At 40.0% G+C, this 22,470-nt stretch overlaps 2 protein-coding genes across 2 annotated transcripts; both read right to left on the bottom strand.

Moving 5' to 3' along the window:
• Positions 1-1,207: 1,207 nt before the first annotated feature.
• On the bottom strand, positions 1,208-7,844 carry LOC308392761 (putative global transcription activator SNF2L2; the record flags this gene model as incomplete). The annotated part of the gene is made up of 6 exons (XM_080875962.1): positions 1,208-1,341; positions 1,460-1,604; positions 1,741-1,842; positions 3,407-3,512; positions 5,841-6,070; positions 7,749-7,844. 6 exons carry the CDS (start codon positions 7,842-7,844, stop codon positions 1,208-1,210), a joined length of 813 nt encoding a protein of 270 aa, XP_080732088.1.
• Positions 7,845-11,714: 3,870 nt separating this feature from the next.
• LOC308392749 (KN motif and ankyrin repeat domain-containing protein 1-like) lies at positions 11,715-22,029 on the bottom strand. The gene is made up of 11 exons (XM_080875952.1): positions 21,939-22,029; positions 19,145-21,699; positions 18,705-18,857; positions 18,075-18,183; positions 17,833-17,982; positions 17,622-17,709; positions 16,810-17,029; positions 15,703-15,845; positions 14,525-14,725; positions 14,160-14,258; positions 11,715-14,061 (listed from the first exon to the last, which is right to left on the bottom strand). Exons 2-11 carry the CDS (start codon positions 21,417-21,419, stop codon positions 13,999-14,001), a joined length of 3,501 nt encoding a protein of 1,166 aa, XP_080732078.1. The 5' UTR covers positions 21,420-21,699; positions 21,939-22,029; the 3' UTR covers positions 11,715-13,998.
• Between the last annotated feature and the right edge of the window lie 441 nt (positions 22,030-22,470).

Below are 22,470 nucleotides of genomic sequence, written 5' to 3'. Positions count from 1 at the left end.
ATTTTAAAGAAACTATTGATGAAAAAGTGCAAAATTTGGTTTTTAGGGTTTTCTCTATATTACTGTACACTATTGTAAGCTCTTTACCTAATAATATAAAGCACCTTTGGCGCTATAATAATAACATTAAATTGCACTACATGTAAATATAAACTTAGCATATATCACATTTCTTTGCATTTATTTCTTATACTGTTTAAATTGCTACATGATATTGTACAATGTATATTTCAATGAATTCTGTCTCTGTATAGACAAAGATCCAGACAAACGGTTCTCTTGCACCATCTATTGGCAGATTCTTTATATACAGTTCAAATACATAAACATTTTAACATCTCGTTCTGCTCACCGGGTTAAAAATAATTGATACCAACCAGTGGGACTTTTTGGTAAAATTTATTTTGCAAGTGTTTAAGTGATACAGGTTTTTGAGGGATTGTCTTAACAATGATGTCTTTCATCCTCCCCAAATAGTAGGAGAGTAAATGAAAAGAAATTTTGTTATTTTTCACACAAACTGTACAATATGTGAATATACTGTAGCACAAGGGATACAAATGTTTGACTTAAGTACCCCTGGTTAGATCCAAACTTATTCCATCAAGTATCAGAAACAAACAAAAGGCATACTACCAGTATTTGTCACATGTCTTTTTACTTGTATCCACTCTAAAAATCACATTCAGAGACTTTAAACAAATCTAATTTGCTCATCTCCGATTCATTAAACGGACCTTCCTGTGTGCTTCGATGCCCTGGCCCTGAACACATCATCATCAGCAGGTTTTCCTCTGGAGGAGCCAGCTTCAGGACAGAGATACATATCATGCTCCAAAGACATATGAAGGCATTTCATACAATCAAATATATTGATTAAAAACAGTCAATGAAACTGGTGCTTTACATTATATCTGCAGAAGCTATCACGGGGACTAAAGCAGATAAAACGTAAATCATAATTCTTATAAAAGACCAGCTAAATGAGAAGAACAGCACTGTGCAGCAAGATGTGTTTGAGTGATGTGAGTCATCTAAAAAACAAGCACTGTTTTATAAGTGCTTCACACTGAGGAGTCCTTTCACGGTTATTTTCAAAGAGCTTTCTTTTAATTAAAAAAACACAACAACATAAAGAAACCAATGAAAAGGGATGTGGCAGAGAATAGACATGGACAAGGATACAAAAAGAGCAGGGTCTTTTAGTTCAACCTTCATCTTTTGTGGTGTTATCCTCTAGATCCTCATCGCTGTCTAAATCACTGTGAACCCTCTTGGCCATAGTATTTCTGCTTCTCTGCTCCTTAGCCCCCTTCTTGATCTGAACTGGTAATGGTTTCACTGGTTATAAAAAGGGAAAGAAATATATGATAAGTCTAATACAAAACACTACTGCAGACAAACAAAAATGTTACTCCTTTTTCTCCATTCACCCTAGTTATTAAAACACAGCCCTCACCTGCTGATGGAACAAACTGGTCTTCAGCTCCACCGCCATTATTGCTGTGACTGGCGCTAACCGTCTCTTTCTGTTCTTCATCTGTGACGATTCTCTGTCTCGCACTCTCAAAAACAGACTTAATGACAATAGAATCCTCATAGATCTGCAGTGATTTACACACACAGACACACACACACACACACACACACACGCGCGATCAGAGTTTTTATAACAGGAACCGTGGAGAAAAACTATTTTGCTGCTTGTGAATGAAAGAATTCCTCCTGAAATCCCTTCACCTGTGATCCCTCCAGATTATAAGTCTGAGCATTGTGACACAGAAGGAAAATGTCCTTCTCCAGATCTCCCACACTTCTGTACTTGTGATTGCGAACACGTTCCTATGAAATACAGTAATAAAAACAGACAAATAACAACAACAATAAAACTATAAACTGATTTGGTTCATTATTTAATTTTTTAAAAAAGGACAAAAATACAAAGATACTTGATTGTCTCCTGAACTTTTCTAAAACACACTTATTCAGTTTTTTGCTGAGAATTAAATGAGAAAAAACTCACTCACTTCAAGTCTGTACACTAAATAAGAAATTAGACTTGTCAGTCATCTTAGCATTAAGACCTCAAACAGAGAAGGTAACAAAATAGCTACCAGCACCGTCACATGTCACATGACTACTGTTAATCTTTTTGCAGCAAAGCCAGAATGTAGACACAACAGGTTGTGACTTTATGGGAAGTTTGGTGCTGAAACTACATTTTGGCTGGCAAAGTGATATTCTGGAGTTAGTGCAGTGTATAAAATCTCACCACTAGATGTCAGTAGATTGCACATTGCAGTCAACTGAATTATGTTTTCTTACCTCTCCCAAGTGCATAAATCTAGCTATGGTGGCTGTTGTAGGACAAACAAGTCTGGTCGCCACCTACACTCACTGACCTCAGCTGTCAGTATGTGTCCATGTCTGTTAAATTTGGAGGAGGGTGTAAAGCTTTACAAAAGGAGTCCAATATGACTCAGTTAAGCTAACTTCTGTCCAATGACGGCGATACTGAGGTGAGTTGTTGAGAATATCCTGAACTTTTCTGTCGCTAAGTGCTGCCATTTTTGCTGTTGTTAGCCTCTGTTAGCTGCTGTTAGCCATTGTAAGTACGAGTTTCTTTGAAGTGGACTTGGACACTTAGTGAATAAATTCTCCTACGCTGCGAGAACGAAATCAAACTGTTTGTCAGAGGCAACGTTTGATTTTTGGGACATTCGAGCCTAACATTAGCTGGCATAAGGTTAGCTTATAACCAGCTGTTGTTGTTAAGTCAACTTATTGTCAGCTTATTGGAGGCACTAATCTGTTGATAATAAGTAATTGCAACAACATTGGGTATAAATGAGCCTGTTTATATGTACAACATTTGTTTTTTCTAATCCTCAAAAATCAACTGACTTTAACTTTAGTGTGTAGTTGGCCTTTGTTGGTTGTTTTTATGTGTGTATTACATTAATTAAAAACAACAACAACAATTTTACACCACATGCTGTCTTTTCTACAGTCTGACTGTAAGGATGATGGGGGGAACATGGTAAACCTACGTGCTAAACCATCAGCTTAATAGAAACATGCTAGCGTTTAGCTCTTACAATGGCGATAAATAGAAAAGTTCTAGTTTTGTGGAGTCTGTTAAGCATAAAAATATTAAGGCTCTTTCTGCTCAACCCATGTGTATTTAACATACATTGACATATTTGTATTATATAGTATACCTAAGCTCTAGTTAAGTCCTCTTAATCACTGTTTACTGAATGAAGGTTTTGAATACTGAATAGACTCCCACTTGCCATTGATGTATTATGGTTCACCCCCTTTTCATTCAATTTTATCTTCGTAGAAAAGGTAACTGTGAAATCTGTATTGTGTCGGAGTTGTGAGGGTATTCAGTGACACAAACCCTGATCCTTCTGAAGTCCACAGGCTTTCGGATCAGTTCGTAGTACTCAGGTACCTCCTTCTTAGAGGGAAGCTGCACAAAGCCTTTACTGATCTGCCGTCCCAACCTAGAAACACAATGTTTCTTTTAATCTCGTGACAATAGGAAAAATGTTTAATTATTCTGTCAATATCTGTAAGACATTTTGTTTTCTTATTCCTGATAATGTTTTCTTGCAGTCCACACTTACATACAATGTCTTTTCATGACTAAATTATGAAGGAGGCACAATCCCAAAATAAACTGCTGATTGATTCAATGTTCAGCATTCAAAACTTGACAAAGTGAGTAGCTGCACTGGGATTTTTAAGGCAGGTTTCCCTGAAATCCCTGTGAGGTATTAGGTTAGACTCGCAAAATGTTTAAAGCTGAAATTTTTTACTTCTGCTTCAATCCAGCAGCAGGGGGTGAGAGAAATAAGTGTTCTGGTTCCTCACTGAGTCGCTAGGCTAAAAAACTCTCTTGTTATAACTCTCTTGTTAAAATATCCCACTGCACAATCCGTCCATCCATCCATCCATCCATCCATCCATCCATCCATCCATCCATCCATCCATCCATCCATCCATCCATCCATCCATCCATTTTCTGCAATGCAAAGATCATGCATCATACAGAAAGGTCCGGCTAGCTTCTTGCTGAGGCAACAGAACTAACCATTGCACTACAGTGCTGTTGTCCCTGGATAGACCAATTTACTTAAATATAATACTTTTAATAATAATGATAATATCAAAAGAATCCCTTAATCAATCAGTTTTAAAGGGGACCTACTACGGTCATTTCTAATTCCGTATTTCTAGTCTTCAATTCAGCTACAGTAGCTTCATCCTAGATCCTGGTGCAGTACCACAGTTTATTCACTGTGTGAACTAAACTATTTTGGCCGCTTCCTTTGAACCAGCTTTGTTCTGGCTGGCTGTTCCTCACAAACAGAAGGTTTGAACAGCAGGTGGGCGGGGGCCACTGGGCCTACGTTCGGAGCTGAGTGCCTGAAATGACTGCATCAGGGATATCCCCTCGCTTTGACACCATACAAACACAAAGAGCTGAAAACTCTGAGTGTGTTTATACTGAACCCTGAGCTTTAGCCTTTGGGATTACTTACACATATGCTGACTTCATTATACAAAAAATTGTCTAATAGGGTATAACAGGTCCCCTTTAAGCTGTAATCAGGTGTACAGTTTTGTAGGAATTGCTATAAGACCATCTCAACAAATGTAATTTTAGAATCTACATGTGTTCTCTATTTGTCACAAGTGAAATATTTCAAGCCTTTTTTGTTCTCATTTTGATGATCATGGCTTATAGCTCACGGAAATCGGAAGTCCAGTACCTTAGATTAACAGAATCTTTTTCTTAGAGTTTAAATAGTGTGTATGTCTCATTTGAGTTCAGTACATAATGCCACAGTCACAGGAAGGATTGCTGACTTCACAGTTGTCAGAGGGCAATCATCAACACCCTCCACAAGGTAGGTAAGCCACAGAAGGTGATTAGTGAAAAGGGGTTGCTATATACAAAGTGCTGTACTAAAGTATATTAATGGAAAAGTTTATACAAGAACTTGGGAGAGCTTCACAAAGAGAGTCAGAGCCACTATGCAAAGACTTTCTTCAGGAAAGGGGCTACAACTGTTGCATTCTTGACATCGGCCAACTGCTGAACCAGATACAGCATCACAAACGTCTTACCTGGGCTAAGGAGAAAAAGAACCGGACTGTTGCTCAGTGGCCCACGGTCATCTTTTCAGATGAAAAGAAAATGCCGCATTTCATTTGGAAATTGAGGCCCTAGAGTCTGGAGAAAGCGTGAAAAGCCACTGAATCCAAGGTGTCTAGTGCAAAGTTTGCAGTCTGTCTGCTGTATTTTATCAAGGCTAAAGTCAACACAGGTGTCTACCAGGAGATTTTTACACCACTTCATGTTTCCATCTACTCATAAGCTTGAAGGGGATCTGGTTTTCCTTTTCCAGGAGGACTTGGCAGCACAGGCCCAAATCTATTTCCCAATTGCTCGTAGAATACATGAGGTTTCGTCAAACCGAAGATGAGAACCACCTAATACAGGCTAAGCCCTGCTGTCAAAGCTACCCGGGCTTCAGTCGCACCTCAGCAGTGCCCCAAGCTGATCACCTCCATGTCGTACCACACTGATGCGGTACAAGCCATAATAGTCAAAATAAAATCAAAAAAGCTTGAAATATTTAAATTTATGCATAATGAATATAGATTACATGGAAAAAAACTAAAATCAATCAGTATGAATGAGATCATGCTCATCAAAAGGTTAATATTATCAAATAAAACATTATATTCATTTTTGTAATTAAAAAGAGATCTAAAAATAGTGACTTTTTTGACACAGCCCAAACGTCTTTCACATCCCTCACCCATCTTTGTAGTTCATGACCATATCCACCAGTGTGTTCAGTGTTCTGGTGAGTTCAGGTGGATTTGGAGGGAGTTTCTCAGCTGGTGGGCGCCCTCGCTTCCTTTTGACTTTCTCGCCAGTTTCTTGCCCAGCCTTCAGGTCTTTCACTGCTTGATGATCACCTTTACGCTTCTTCAGACTGATGTCCTCCTCCATGTCCTCTAGAAAACCGTTCTCTCTTGCCTCGAGCTGTGGGTGGGGAAATCTTGTAAATGCACATGTATTTTCTTTTTGTTTAGTTCCTACTTCAGCAACACAAAGACTGAGGAGGAGAGAGAATATTTGCTAGAGAATGGGAGGAAAGAGTTCATTTCAAAACTTCTATTTTCTGTTTATTCTAACTTGGCCTCTTTGATTTTCATGTCAAAGCTCTCGGGAAAACGCATAGTACGTGTTTTTCCCAGACGCAAACCTGAAGCGCTTAAGACGACAAACTGCAGATTCTAAATTTAAAACCTCCAAATTAAAGCACTCTAAGTCTCCATCTAATTAGCAGCTGGAATTCAGGCATTTGGAATTACAGAGCATGGTTTTGTATTCAAATGAATTAGGACTCATTTATTTATTACAATAGCATCTGAATTTATATGGACTGAAGCAACCCAGTGCCGTCTCTGCAAATTTAGGACAGATTATTTGATCTGTGGGCTTTGATGTGAGATGATTATCGAGGGGATGCTTATTTTTTAATGCACGACGAGTCGGAATGGATTCGAGGAAGCCCTTTTCTGTCAAAGCACAGAGTATGCCATTGTGCCATAAATATGAATCTATATTTTGCTGCTTTGCACTCAGCCTTGTGCATGCAAGACAGAGAGAAAAAAGAGAGCCGGAATCATTATTTTAGGTGTGTGGTGTTTGACAAGGGTGCGTGCTGCATCCCGAGTTATGTTCAACCGTTTCATCCGCTCCTTTTCGATTATGCAGCGACCACTGTGTTTTCCACAAAGGCAATTAGAGGCCAGAAACAAGAGTGAGTGTGCATGCAGCACAAGCAGCTCTTGCAGCAGCAGCAGCAGCTGGAGGGGGGGGTAGAGAGGGCATGCTGTCCAATCTGAACAGAATATTGATGCATCAATAATACAGGATCATACAGTACACACATCAGCCTTCACATCATATAATACAGCACGCCTGCTGATCTCTCAAGGACGCAAACTTGAGATATTTAACACACACTGATCCGAGGAGCAGCGAACGGTGCCATGCAGAATTAGAAAAAATGGAAAAACAATAACAATAACCCCCCCCCCCCTTCCCCCCACCTCAAAAAAACCAAAAAAAAAAAACAGGACTGAAGATACATGCCTGCACTTCCAACCATAAAAAAGACATAGCAGAAGCTGACTTAGAGGAGACAACAGCACTAGAGACAACAATAGAAATCCTGCTCATCATTGTTCGGGGCTCAAATGTAGGCTTTGAAAAGCCCCGCTACTCCCTCTAAGGGGAAGCAATCGTTCCAGCGGAATACTGGAGGGATAGAGGGTAATCCTCAAAGATGTATAACACAGCTGAGAGCTGCCTGATTGACTGTGCATGTGGAGTGGAAGGGTGTCAGAGTGTGCATGTGATGCTCCATGCCTGTGCTATCTCCTAACAAGCTTGCCTCTTCCCTGACTAATCTGGCAAAGATTCCCTCTCATCTGTTACAACACACACCTACACACTCTCTCTCCCTGCCTCTTGCGCACACACGCATACACTCTCTCTCTTTCCTTGGCGTGCGCGCGCACACACACACACACACACACACACACACACACACATACACACACATTTTATCCATCTCTTCCTCTCTTCCCATGCGATGTACCCTGGCTGAATCCTGAGCCTGTGAAGAAAAGACATGGAGGAGGATATTTACCTGACTGCAATCTGCAGGCTGGTTATCGGGATCGGCTGCAGCTGTGGGGGAGAGAATTAGCAAGCCAGCATAGCGGCGAGCTGCTAGTCTCTTCATCAGCTGATCACTCAGAAGCAGAGCCCAGAAGGGGGGAGAATAAAAGCGCTATGTTTTCATATACAAATCATTGGGCAGGGGGAAAATACAAATGCCATACCCATCTCCCGTCTGCAGCTCTCCGAAGTCTTTTTCCTGACTCTGGAAGGCCCCGAGCTTGTCTCCCTCTGCATGTTTTTAATATCGACTGTTGCCAGACGTTATTATTTTTTTCTTTCCTCTCTCTCTCTCTCTCTCTCTCTCTCTCTCTCCCTCTCTCTCTTTCTCTCTTCCTACCCCTCTGTTAAAGTTGTCGGGTCCTTTTTTATTTTTATTATTTCTTTAAAAAAAAATCTGCACTGTATTTTGGAGGGATCGTACTGTTCGTTATCAACTAAGGCAAGCAAGAAACTCCTGCTGGAACCAGGAGTCCAAGCCTGAAAGCAGCACGGACATTCATGAGTTCACTCGAGAGCACGTTTGAATGTGCAGCCGCCTCGGAATTCCAGCAGGGTGATTAATGCATAAATATTGACTCAGATTACACTTAATTCCTCAGCCGAGACAGCAAGGAAAGAAGAAAAAAAGTTCTCTGCAAAGTCCGAGCCGCTGAGCTGCAGCAATTGCAGAAAAAAAAAAAAAGGGAGTTTTTCTACTTTAGGCAAGTATTCAAAGCCATGTGGTTTCTGTAAAGCAATTAGTTTTCTTCCTAACATGTGCACAAAAAAACAAACCAAAAAGGCTGCTGCTGGATAACAGCACATGTAACAGCACAGAAAAACACATGCAAAAAAAATTTAAAAAAATGTCTGATGTCAGAGCAACATCGTTTTGTCCAGTGGAAATACTTGTGAAGTGGAGGATCTCAGCTGAATGGAATTCAGTGAGAGAAAATCATAATGCACGAGTTACAGACTATTTGTCATGCCATGCTACCCTACTACAGTATACATACACTCCTATATTCGTCCACTTTATTAGGTACGCCTACTCTTATGCGCCCTAACACAAATATATGGTGAGCCAATCATATGACAGCAACTCAGTGCATTTGGGCTCCAGGCGATCTGCTGAGGTTCAAACTGAGCATCAGAATGAGAAAGCGTGATTTAAGTGTCTTATAATGTGGTATGGTTGTTGGTGTCTGATGGGCTGGTAGGAGTATTTCAGAAACTGCTGATTCTCTAGGGATTAGCAAATGGTCCAAAAAAAAAAAGAAAAAAAAAGAGAGAGAGGGGGGAAATAGTTCTGGGTGAAAGTGATTTGTTGATGCCAGAGTTCAGAGGAGAATGGCCAGACTGATTTGAACTGACAGGAAAGCAATACCAACTCGAATAATCACTGCAGAGATGGCAGAAGAGCATCTCTGAAGGCACATCACATTGATCCTAGAAGTAAATGGACAGCAGCAGCAGAAGACCACAATGGACACAATCATTCAACAATGAAGGACCCACACACACACACACACACACACACACACACACACACACACACACACACACACACACACACACACACACACACACACACAACATATATATACATATATCTGAGTTTGATTGGTTTATCGCGAAAATATTGATTATAGCTGTTTTATATCAAACTGATTCAGGGAAATATGTGACATCACCTTTGCCAAACAACTCCCACCCACTTCAATAAACCAGTAAGAGAAGCACATGACCAATGGCTCTGAATGTGCGGTCAGCATAAAACCCAGTACGTGGTGCCACATTTGATTTAACTTATTCGATTTGACTTGTCCACAGCAAATCAAAGTTTCTGCACTGTCTTTTCCGAATCCAACAAATGCATTTATTAGTTAATTTAGTGTTTGTGGTTTGTTGGATCTTGGTCCCAAATTGACAAATGGCCCAAAACATCAAGAATGTTTCACAGACATTGTTGCAACGACTGTTTTTCAAAACCTTTCAAGTCTCAGTTTTATGATATGGCACAAAACTAATAATTACTAACTCTTACAGTATTTTTATCGCCCAATATGTAACCTGATTTAAATGTGAGCCTTATTATGACATATTGAGCTGCACAGTAACCCAAACATATACACAAGGATGGTCTGCACCATGAAATAACGAACCATCTGATGTAGAAGTCCATACATGTCACATGCAACATATTGTACTGAAGACACATGTACCCTTCTGACAGGAACATCCATATCTTTTGATGGCATGTGTCAGTGTACAAAGGGCTTCACTGGCATGAAACTGTGACTGCTGAATGTCCTTGCATGCCAGCTTCATATGACATTCATTAGGGTTTTACAAAACAGTTTTGTTTTGCTTTCAAGATTGCTTACATCGGCATCTATTCTACTAAATAACATGGTAGCGGTGACGCTTAAACAAACGGGGAAATTAAATGAACGGATTAGCTAACCTCGGTGAAATAGAGATATCTTTCCAGACTAATGTTCCCAAGAATCACTTGCTGAAAACTGCTGACTGTTACCATGGCAACAGCAAATTTTGATGGTGGACCATGTATATCATTGTGTTTTATTGCTGTTGCTGGGAAATGATTCAGAGTGCTCTCAGTCACACAAGCTCTCAGGAATTGGAGACAAAGTGGTACACTGGGGAAACGAGTGCAGCGGGAAGCCGAACAACATAATTTTATAATCTGTCTTTTCATGGAAGCTTTCTGTCTTGTGCACCCAAGCACTGCTTTAAAAAAAAAGCTCTGGAAATGGGCAAAATATAAATCACATGAGTAGATGAAGAAAACAAAAGGAAGAGGAAATACAACAAACTGACTGTGAGATCGCATGTTTCACTGATGAAAACATCGTACTTCGTAAACGGTTAAAAAAAAAGGTTGAAAAAAAAACGAGATACCCCTTAATCTGTTCTTTCTTTTATTTTATAACTTGTCACATGTTCACTCACCAACAGTGCTGTAGCGTAAAATTAAACAATGATAATCTCTGAGCTGCAGGACTGCTGTAGAATTGAATTATCACCACACGCTCTCTCTTCTCACACCAATGAAGCTCGTGGGGAATATTAATTAAAATGGTGAGAACTGTAGGGCACAGGTTATTCTGAATGGTTGATAAATGATTTACAGCTCATTCAAAGCTGAAATTCGCTTTTAATTTCCAGTAGTACAAACGCCAAGAGAGGCAAGACTACTCTGATGAGTTATCAAGGCCAGGTTTTGCAGTCTAAGGTCACAAACTCACCTAATAATTCAGTCATTAATAGTCATTTTTTGAAAAAGGTCTACATAATCTTGCTTATAGGGGAAAAAAGGCAATGGTACTTTACTGATAGACATCATAGTCAACAGAGAAGGGACAGGATGAACACTGGGGGCAATGCCTGGTGAGGTGGTAGAAACGAGGTGAGAATGGTGGGTAGTTTCTGTGTAAGAGAGCTCACAGCGAGCATCAGAGCCATCTGACCGGCCTGGGCAGCAGAAGGCAGGAGTCAAACACAGGAAGAAACAGGGTAAAAGAGCTGGGTGTCAGGATGAAGAAAAATTGGTGCCTGCCAAACCAAAAAAGGAAAGAAGTGTTCGTGCTTCAGCCAGGCACGAGCCTGGTTGAGATACTTCAGGTGGAACAGTGGTAAGCACTGCTGTCTCACAGCAAAGAAGGTACTGGGTTTGAATCCACCAGCTGGTTGAAAAATCTCTTACACAATGACAGAGCTCACGTGACCCTTCCTTTGTGTGTGACTAAAAACATTATCAGAGGCTCCATTTTTCCTTTCCTCCAGCAAATGTGTAACACATATAACACAATAACGTGCTACCTTAAAATTCCTTACTATTAAACAAACATGGGACTAATCTTGTCATCTGTCAGACTGTATTTATTTATTACATTGCTGATATTTATTTGTACATTTTGTCCATGATTGGTAGAAAAAGATGTGCTACAGATATGTAGTAGTTTATGCTGCATCTTCTTACCCTGTTTACATAGTATAAAGTAAAAGCTTTGCCAAAAAATAAACAGTTTTTAAAGATTACAAAACATATAAATAAAAAGGCCACTTGGGTTGAATTGAACTTTTGTTGGAATCATGAACAAAAAGGGTATTTTGACATTTACAGTAAACAACAAGTAATCATGCATTTCAACATAATCTATAATCCTTATGAATTTAAAATAGTAAACTATGTTGCCATGCATCTATATTCCTGTAAGTTATAGTAATGTACACAGTATGGTGTCAATAACTTTAGTATATTTAATGAAGTCATGCAAACCTTTACTATGGTATCATGGATATTTTCTGAGGTACAGATCCTTTAAGTACGAAAGGGCTGGGTCAAGATTTTGCACTTTGTAATTTTTGTTACTTTTACCCCAGCACATTTGAGCCCTGTGACTTTACAAATAATATGAGATTTAAAAATAGTACAAAATTTCACCTTAGCACCAAGTAAAACCCAATTCCAAAACTGCTGGGATGCCGTATAAAAAATAAACAAATAAATAAAAAAGCTATGATTTGCAAATCTCTTAAACCAATAACTTTTCACAATAGTACATAAAAAATAAATCAAATGTTTAAATAAAATGTACTATTTAAATTTTAATTTAATGGAGCAACATAACTCAAAAAAGTTGGGAATGGGCAACAAGAGGTCAGAAATTTAGAGATACTAAAAAGAAACCGCTGGAAGAACAAAAGGTTAACTGAGAATTTGTCAGTAACACGATTGGGTAAAAAAGTGCAGCTTAGAGACGCAGAGTTTCTCAGAAGTGAAGATGGGAAGTATCTAGAAGATACAAATTATGGAACAATTTCAGAATGATATTTATCACTGTGAAGACTTACTCATCATCTACAGTATATAAAAGGATTCCTGCAATCTGTAGAAATCTCTGTGCAGAAAGGAACAAGTCTGAAAATCCAATAGTGGATGCCTGTGATTTTCAGGCCCTCGGGCATTGAAAACAGCCACTATTTGGATTTGTTCGGAAATCACTGTTATGGAAATCACTGAATGGGCTCAGGAACACTTCCAGAAATCACTGTGTGTGAACACAATTCACCGTCCCATCCACAAACGCAGGTTAAAGCTCTATCATGCAAAAAAAGAACCCCTATGTGAACATGATCCAGAATTGCAGCTGTCTTCTCTGGTCAAAGCTCATTTTAAGAGAACTGAGGCAAAGTAGAAAGCTGTTCTGTGGTCAGATTTTTTTGGAAAACATAAATGCTGCATCCTCCAGACTAAAGATCAGAAGGATCGTCTGGTTTATTATCAGCACGCAGCTCAAAAGCCTGAATCTCTGATGTTTTTTTGACATTAGTATCTATGAAACAGCAGCTGGCACTTCTGAAAAGGCACCATCAGTGCTGAAAAGTATGTACAGGTTTTAGAGGAAAATATGTAATGTCTTTGCTGCTGATATAATCTTAGCATACTTCATATGCTGAGACCATGCTACTGCATCTATTGCAGCAGCATGGCTTCATAGAAGAGTTTGGATGCTGAAACAAAAAGTACAACAAAGACAACACACAACTGTTGAGCAGTTAGAATCGCCTATCAGATAGGAATGAGGCAATTCTCCTCTACCAGAGGGTCTAGCAGCTGGTCTCCTCAGTTCCCAGATGTTACAAAGAGACGTTACAGAGTGTTGCTAAAAGAAGAGGGGATGCCCCGCAGTGTTAAACATGGCCTGTGCCAAAGTTTTTAGATATGTTCTGGCCATCAAATTCAAAATAACCTGATTTAAAAATAAGAATAAAAGGTTTGACATGTGTTCTATGTTCCACCTTCAATAAAAAAAATGGGTTGAAATGATTTGCAAATCATTGCAATCTACTTTTATTTCCATTTAACACAGCATCCCAGCTGAAGTGCATCTTAACTTGGGGACTTTGGATAATTTTGCATGCTCTCCTTAAATATACACACATGCACTATATTAAATTTACTGTAATACACATTTCTTTGTATGAAATATGAAATTACCAGTCTTATCATATACACATGTATGCATACCGTGCTACTAGATAATGAAAAGCATTTTGTCAACTGCTGAATTATGACAGATAAATATTCAACTGAATTCTCTTGATAAGATTGAAACTGACAAAGTTATACACAATGTCGGCTTTGATATTGAATCATCTGAAAATAAGTTTCATGTAGCATCAAATCAGAGTTTGGGGGGATCCCATCATTCAAAGACGTGTCTATCACTGGAAGAAGAAAGAGACCTGCCACTGTGACGACCAGTTGCCTGATAAGAAACACACAAACACCAAAATGCATACAATGTAAAAAAAGATGCAGAAACACATTTATATTGTGTGTTAATGTAAAAATTGACTCACATACCCCTGCGTGTCCTTTGGAGAAGTTGGCATGAGCATAAAGAAGCACTGCAATGTCATTGTGTCCTGCCTCTAATGCGATGGACATGGCTGTGCTTTCATCCTGTTTACGCACAAAATACACCACAAGAGCTTCTGTTGTTTATCGCACAATAACAGACAGAAAATAAACAGCCTCAGTATATTTAATTACATACCATTTCTATCCCTTTTGTTTTCTCCTGACACACTGAATGTGTCTTCTGTAACAAATGGTTACTCTCTGCTTTTGTAATATAATATCTAAAACAAAGTAAGAGCACTTCTGCTTCACAGCTTGAGGCCACCGGGCTCACAGAAGCTGCAAAGTAGAGGCAATGACTCACATACACTGTCAGTCAGGGTGGCATCGCACTCCGGCTGTGCCAGCAGTAGTTTAACAATGTCAGCGTGGCCATGCTCGCTTGCACACATCAGCGCTGTGGAGCCCTCATCATCCTGGAGATTGACCTCCGCCCCTTGTGCCAGGAGTGCCTGCACCATGTCCATCCTGCCATGGCTCACAGCGAGCATCAGAGCCGTCTGACCGGCCTGGGCAGCAGAAGGCAGGAGTCAAACACAGGAAGAAACAGGGCAAGTAATACTGAGTCACACATCTCCAAATATAAAGATACAGTCAGTAGACGACTGGGGAAAGGAAAAAAAATGAGCGGGACAGTGAAGCTAGTTCAGTTATTTATTCTTTCTTATATTGATTCACTGAATTTCAACTACACAACACAAATGTAGCCACTGGATGAATATTTTCATCTTTTTGAAAGTTTACATTTAATTGAATTATTTGCAAAATGTTCTCAGTCTCGTGGTTTGTTCTCTCTTCTTTTGGACACAGGAAATGTAATCAAACATAAAAGGTTAAACGTGCATTGCAGATTCTAGCTTGTGATTCATGCAGTGAATGGAAGTCGGCTTAGGACTGATCTTTTCGCGTAGGAGTGTGGCCGCTCCTCTGTATCAGCATATCACAGCAGCTGCGCCATCGGTTGCTAAGCCAACAAGCCTCGGACGTAGCATTTCCTCAGAGGTGCATATCCAGTAAAAGTGACAAGTTGCAGATCTCAACTTTGTGAGGAATTCTGACGCACATAATCAGGCGTTTGTTTGGCAGTGCTGTGATATCTGCAGGATTTTTTTTAAGCAGCTAAAGACAAAGGAAAGACTGTTTTCATTGTATTTATATTTATGCAAGCAGTTACATTTATCTGTCTACATAAAATAAACTCCAAAAATTATTAAGATTAAAATCAGTCAATCATCTTATAAGGAAAGTTGCTTTAAAATAAAATAGTTGCACACAGTTCCTCCTATGTTTCATCTTCTGACATCACATAGGAGAGTAGGTTGAGTGATGCATTAAATCATTTTGACAATACCCACATTGACTGAAAGCCATGAGAGCTGCAGCAATTTTTAAAAAATTGTAAAACTAGTTTGTAAAAAACTTAAACTATAGTGTAATGTGAGAGCCAGCTAACCACTCCTCACCCACAACCTGAGAACATACTGACCTGGCTGGCCTTGGCGTTGACATCTCCTTTAGTGAAGAGCTGCTCGACTACTTTCATGTTGTCTGGATTATCCACAGCAGCAAGTGCAGCCAGCATGATGGGCGTGTAACCTGCTGAATTCTGCTGATTCACGTTGCACACCTCTGTAGTGATTGGCGGTCAAATGGATGGCAGTGGAAAAAACAAGCAAGAGGAAGAAGAATGTATATTATTTTGTACTGATAACAATTCACACTTGTTTTAATCATACAAATGCCAAGTTTTATTTTGTAAGGAAGACCTGTTCCAGATAAGCTTTTGTGGTGAGTGACTAAAAATGACAAAACTGTTATGCAATATAGATTCACAGAAAAAGGCTGGCGCTTAGAGATATATATTCTGAGTGATATACATACACAGAAGCTGTTCAGTCGGGCACCCAGTGCAAATATCAAACTGTCCTGACAAACTAAATAATTAAGTGACTGTCCAGAATAGTGTTTCTGCCTTTCGATCCCTTTCATACTCATTCACAGCTGGAAAAATGGTTGAAAGGAGCCATTATGATTTTCAAAAGGCAATCTCCAGCACATAATTTCTTATTTTAAAAAAAATCGTATTTTCCCCCCAAAAAACACCATCTCGTTTATCAGCTACCCAGCAGTCAAAAATGTATTCTATTGCCCATGCTGGTTTAAGAAACCAGGGTCTTCTTTTTTATCAATATTTTCCCGTTTTTGACAGGAGCACTTTGTATCTTACCACACACAGAATTCGCTTGCTGCTGGTATTTTCGCCACCTAGTGGCTATTAGAAAGAATACTAAAATGTTCATATGATATGACAAATCCAGATTATACATGGGCTTCTGAGCAGTACAGCTGAATTACACAAGGCGTTTCCACCCTAAAAAACTGTGAGCTTGCTTGTTTCTCTGATTTGCTGGGAGATTCAAATTAAAAGGACAACTCTTGCGGCATTTTGTAGAAGTTAAAAAAAGCCCTGGCAGCATAATTTGTCTGTAATCTTATTTTAAGCATGTCCAGACTGCAAAGAAATAAACTTAATTCTCGTGACATAGAGGGACAGAGAAAAACAATATGTACTTGGGGTGGTGTGGTGATGTACCTGGATTAAGCAATTTCTTCACAATGCCAAAGTTCGAGTGAGAAACGCTGTAGTGTAGAGCTGTGTTTCCATTGCCGTCAGCCATATTAACTATGTACTGCAATACTGAAGGTGAAATGGCCTGAAACGTAGATAAGTAGTCCTCTACAGTTTCAGGAGATGCTGACTTGTGGCTGGACACAGAGAACCACTCTTGCTGGAGTGTGTGCAGACAGTCCTGCTGCAAGAGGAAAAAAGGATGCATTATATATGCAAAAACAGCACTTCTTTTTTTAAACATTAGTTTAGTAGAGCAATCAGGACTGAATAGACACAATCCTCCCATAATTACAGGGATGTGAATGAAAGAAGACAGACAAACAGCATAAAGCAACAATTCTATAAAAGACATCATAAAAGAAGAGGAATCTGTCATTATTTCAAACATAAAAAGGCATGTCGAGAGTTCTTGTTATTCTTTTTAGTGTTTCAGCTTTCACAATGGAAGCTGTCAAGAGTTACCCTGCTGATATACTTCCCTTGAATTCCAATTCTTCTTACCTATTTTGCATTTTACTGTGAAAGTGAGTAGTCTATTTCACTTAGAAAGAAAAACATTCTCAAGTTGAAGCAAATGATATGGCTAAAAATTCTTCTACTGACGAATTCTTTTCATATCCAATGGCAAGGATACTTCTTTAGAAACGATATACTTTCAACCACCATGGCCCAGCATCTCTCCGCACCCATGCTAATCAAAACACGTACAGACAAACAAGGCCCGTGGTGACTTTCAGTGGCTCTCATACTGAATATAGTAAAACAAAACATACCATTTCCCTGTTGGATAAAGCTGTGTCATCACTCAGGTGCGTCTTTAAGGCTTGACAAGCAAAAAACATCCGTTCGCTCATCCTACGTCTGAAAATAACCAAATTCTATTGGTTACTAGATGTCAGTTCAGATTTGAAAGGACTCCCACAGTAATGCAGACTGCTGTTGCGAAGCTTTTTATTGTTGCAGTTTTATTTTCTCCCAGGTTACCTCTGCTGTGTATACACTCTCGCAGCTCCTTTTGATCCCTTGTTGTCTTTTTCCTTTCGTGATTGGGCAACATCTTGAGGAGATTCCCTAAATGTTCTTTTTATCTTTCTGTCCACATCATCATGCTCATAATTCGACACTGGGTCCAGCCTAAGGACAATAAAACAAGAGCTTAATATCTATGAACATACCACATCCATCATTTCAGAAATAAAACATTTGTTTAGACATTAGACACCTACCCTGTAGTCACACCCAGAAACTTCATGCTCTGCCTGTTGCTACTACAGCACTGGTTACCATTCTGTTTCTTTATTACATTCCTTGGCTTACCAGCATTATCTGACCTGTCTAGAAATGAGCACAAAGCACTTTTATTCTTAACACAAATCACACAGTATGTTGCATTAAATGCATGTATAGCAAAACAGTTACAAGGCTAGCTAGGTCACGTTCAGAGTATATGAAAACACACGATTCTTTATGCATTCGTTCACATCTAAAAGCCTCGGTGGAAAAGAGAAAGCATTCTTTTACACCAGCTCCTCCCACAAAGCAGTTCAATTTTAGATCTTAAGCCACAAAGTGCTATGTGGCACACAACGTCTTCCAAAACCAGATATCATTCCACACATCGCAAATGCATCCCTCAAAAAGGGAACTTGCCCAGCTGAAGCCAGCCACTTCCCCTGAACCTAGTTCAAGTTTAAACTGGGCGCTGGGAGTGGCTTCAAAATAAAATATTTTTATACTAAAAGATTTTTAAACTTCCTTCACTGAGACAAAATTCCTACTAACTGGATATTTACTAAATATCTCATGAAAAAAAGGATTTGGATTTATAACTAAACATAAATAAATAAAAATATTACCTTGTAAACCAGAGGACGTCTGCTGTTCTATCATTTTAATCATTCTTTTCACCTCTGAATCATTACTGCTCTGTTGACACAGTCCTGCTTTTGCTTTGTCACACTTAGAGGAGACAAGTGAAAGTTGAGACTGCGACTGAGAGTCTTTGTTTGCTGCATGAAAGTAAGATAATAGTAGACAGAAACGTATAAACATAACATTGCAGATTTGAAAAAAAAAATGTTAATTGCATCACCTACTTTGTGTAGATAAAGGGTTTTTTTTAATGTGTAAAAATCTGGAGCTATGTCATTCTATACAAATGACAGCAATAATGCAAGCAATACAAGCGCAAACTGTTCAACCTATTCAGAATGTATAGTAATAAATTAGCAGGAAATTTGGTATCAGCTTTGCAAATGTTTTATGAAGAATCAATGTTTTTGGTTTGCTGTGTTACCTGCTGGTTGAGAACTGAACATGTGGATGTCTGTCCCTCCTTGTGCCATAGGTTTTCTATTGCAGGAGCTGGGATCTCCTTGGCCACTGTTATGATCAGGACAGTCCTCTGTGAGCAGGTCCCCATGCTCCATGCTGAGGAGCCTCTGCAACTTCTCGATGTAATGGTTCAGCTCATGGTCCCACTGTAACTGTGCAGGTTTCTGGAAATTTTGTCCAGGTGTCCTGGATGAAACTGAAAAATCCCTTATCCGCCCTTCCCCTACACCAACACTCTTTGTTTTGACAGGGTCAGGTAGATGGGACGGTCCGGATGCCATATTTCGAGTTTTCAGTCCAACTAGGAAATTCTCATTAATGTCTGTGAATCCAACTCCAGTGTCTCGAGTTACCCTGGTGACCGCTTCTGGTGTTTGCTTTGAAATACTTTCTACTGCATTTGCAGTTCCTACACCGATTGTTCGGGTCTCTGTGGTGCATCTGACGTCTCGGACCCTATTGCCTACAGATACTGTCCTAGTTGAAGTGTGAGTGGTGTTGGTGTGCTTGTCTTGGGTGCTGAGGAGCGTATTCGTGCTGGAGTCAGTGCTGAAGGCGTGCTTGGTGTTGGTAAAGCGAGACACTGAACTACATACAGTGTTGGTACGCTGCGATGCTGTTTGGGGTGATACCATGATTCCGAGCTCAACTCCTCTGACTCGATCTGTAGTCATACACTGTGAAACTGCTTCCTTTGCCTCGCAAATGGTCACATCGACAGAACAATCCCCACAAGCCACTGAACAATACTCTTTCTTGGACCTCAGATTTGCCAGTGGCGCCTCTGTGTTGCTTTCTGCATCACATACCCTTATCTCTGTCCCAACTCCTTGTGTGTTTGTAAAAACGTGCATTTCCACAGCCTTGTCGCTGGTCTCCACTCGCTCCCTGACCTCCCAGAGGCTCATGGGTACATCCAGTCCTGTGCAAATACTCCTCATCATAGGTGCACAGGATACTCCTACAGTTTTTACCTCCTTTTCCTCGCCTGTGGAAGCATCTCTGAGCTCTGTGTGATTACCCACTCCCTGGCTTTTGGTGTGTGGCCTTGCATCTGAGCCTATGCTTACAGTGGACGGTCTGGCACAGCAGGCCTTGTCAACCCGGTTCCTGGCTCCTGCAGCCTGAAGTTCCAGTTTCAGACGAATCAACTCCGTCTCCAGAGCTGATTCTTTCAACTCTATTTCTAAGTGACAAATTCTCTCCTTTAAGGCACTGTTTATTAATTCTTGGGCATCACGCTCTGCCTCCTGTTCTGTGTAAATTCCCAGACTGACTTCAGATACTTCTGTTGCAATGGACCTCATCTCTACCTGCTCAGTGTATGCATATTTGTTTTCTTTTGGTGGCTTAGACAAGATGATATCCATATCGTTGTCAGTTCCCACAGCGACTGACTTAAATGTTTTGTCATGAAGAGGGTTACATTTTTCATGCAATGTTCCCAACTGTCCCACTTTGATGGACCTTTCCAGTTCTCGCATGTCTTTGGTCAATCGCCCAACCTCCTTCAGATCTGTGCAGCTACTTTTAACTTCAAGATCTTTTTTGGTATTTCTGTTGATCTCAATTTCAGACCCTTCAATGGTATACGGGCTGTTCCAGGTTACATCATTGACGTTCTCTCTCTCAATCAAGTCCTTGAGCTGACAGCTTAGTTGCCTCTTTTCCTCCTGAAGGACTGAGATCTTTACCTGGAGGATTGGGATGATTTTCACTTGCTCCTCTAACTCTTTCAGTCTTTGTAGCGCAACCACCATTTGGTCACGGACATGTTGCAGGTGCATGGGGACTGGAGTTGTTCTACCTGAGCTCTGTGGACTTACTCTCAGACAGCCTGTGCTGCCTCTACTGCCCAGGGATGAGCCGAGTTGGACCTCGGGTCCAGTGCCAGTAGGCTTATTGCCATTATTGTTCTGATTATATGCACCTAGGCCAGTGAAAGGTGAGAGTGACCCAGGGGAGCTCACACCTCCGAAGCTGGCCAGTCGTCGACGGGGATAGGGCTGGGGTGGAGAAAGTCTTGTCACCTCCTGATTCAAGGGTTTGTGGGTCTCCAGAAAGGCCCTCTCCATCACAGGGCTTTGACTTTGGAAGAGAGATCGTGCAGCTGGCTGAGGCTTTGGCTCAGTTAGTATCTGAGAGGTTCCCAGACTTTCATTTCTTTTATTATTATTATCCAACAAGGAACCATGTGGTGGAGGAAGAGGTGGTCTACCTCGAGCTGCAGAGGACATGCCCAGTAGTTTTGAATCATCAGCACTAGATGATGACAAGGACTCTGCAGAATACCACTGACTAGATGAAATGCCCCTCTGCGTTTTGTCCACATTACTGCCGGCCACCCTGGGCCTCCTTTTTAGGCTTAGTCGCTTAATGGTGGCGGCGTCTCAGAAACTGTCCACACGCTTGATGCAGTCCACTTCAGACTGATAACTGTAATCAATTTCAAGGTGGTTAGGGAACCAGTGCTTTGGCCTGTTAAATAGTTGGACAGCTGTACTTTAATCTTCCTCTCTGAAAAGAGTAGTCAGGGAAGCAAAAGAATAAAAATAAAACAGCAAAAATCCAGACCAAACATTATGCAGAAAGGTGGAAAATCTTTTAAAAAAAATACAATAAATAAATCTTACAGAAAATAAGAAGTTGTTGTAAATTTAAGTTTTAAATAACATTTAATCATCATGAATCATCATGAATACACAGTAAAATCTTGAAGGCTTTAGGCTATATACTCTTCCCTTTTCTTTCCTTACCTTAGTATGTGTTGATCAGTGACCATTTCTCTGAGTCTCAAGCCTTCCTTCACTTCAAAATGTTTCTGACTCTAATCTCTCTGAGCCTGTCCCACAAGGGGAGGAGGGAGAGAGGAGTGTCTACCAATCCTGCAGACACTTTTTTCAGTAGTTACTTCTCTCCCAATGGTATGTCTCTCTCTACATAGACTGAGCCCACTCTATAATTACTCTGCAACTCTCCCTGTAAATGCCCAACCATTCTCTTGGCAGGACTTCTCAACCACAAACATATTCCAAGTATTTTAGCCACTGAATATAAAAGCAAAGAAAATACCTAGGACAACACAATTCTAACCTATAACTATATTTAAATAGTAAATGTTAAATGCATTAAGCTGGAATTGCAATAAATTCCATCATACAACCCCTATTATCAAAAAGTACATTTCATGCATTACTTCCAGAAGCATGTACAAATTACAAACATTTTTGTGACTCTAAAGCATTTAGGTTAGTGGTAATTATATCAGTTATCATTACCTGACATATT

Source organism: Rhamphochromis sp. 'chilingali', assembly GCF_963969265.1.
Source record: "Rhamphochromis sp. 'chilingali' genome assembly, chromosome: 2".
NCBI classification, from domain to species: domain Eukaryota; kingdom Metazoa; phylum Chordata; class Actinopteri; order Cichliformes; family Cichlidae; genus Rhamphochromis; species Rhamphochromis sp. 'chilingali'.
The sequence above is the reverse complement of the archived record's forward strand: the minus strand, read 5'-3'. Positions and strand labels throughout refer to the sequence as shown.

Coding starts and splice junctions, on each gene's coding strand:
- LOC308392749 (XM_080875952.1), bottom strand. CDS start 21,419: ATGTCCTCTGCAGCTCGAGGTAGACCACCTCTTCCTCCACCACATGGT. Junction 18,858..19,144: donor GTTCAGTTCTCAACCAGCAG/GTAACACAGCAA, acceptor ACTTTCATGCAG/CAAACAAAGACTCTCAGTCG. Junction 14,062..14,159: donor TCTCCAAAGGACACGCAGGG/GTATGTGAGTCA, acceptor GTTTCTTATCAG/GCAACTGGTCGTCACAGTGG.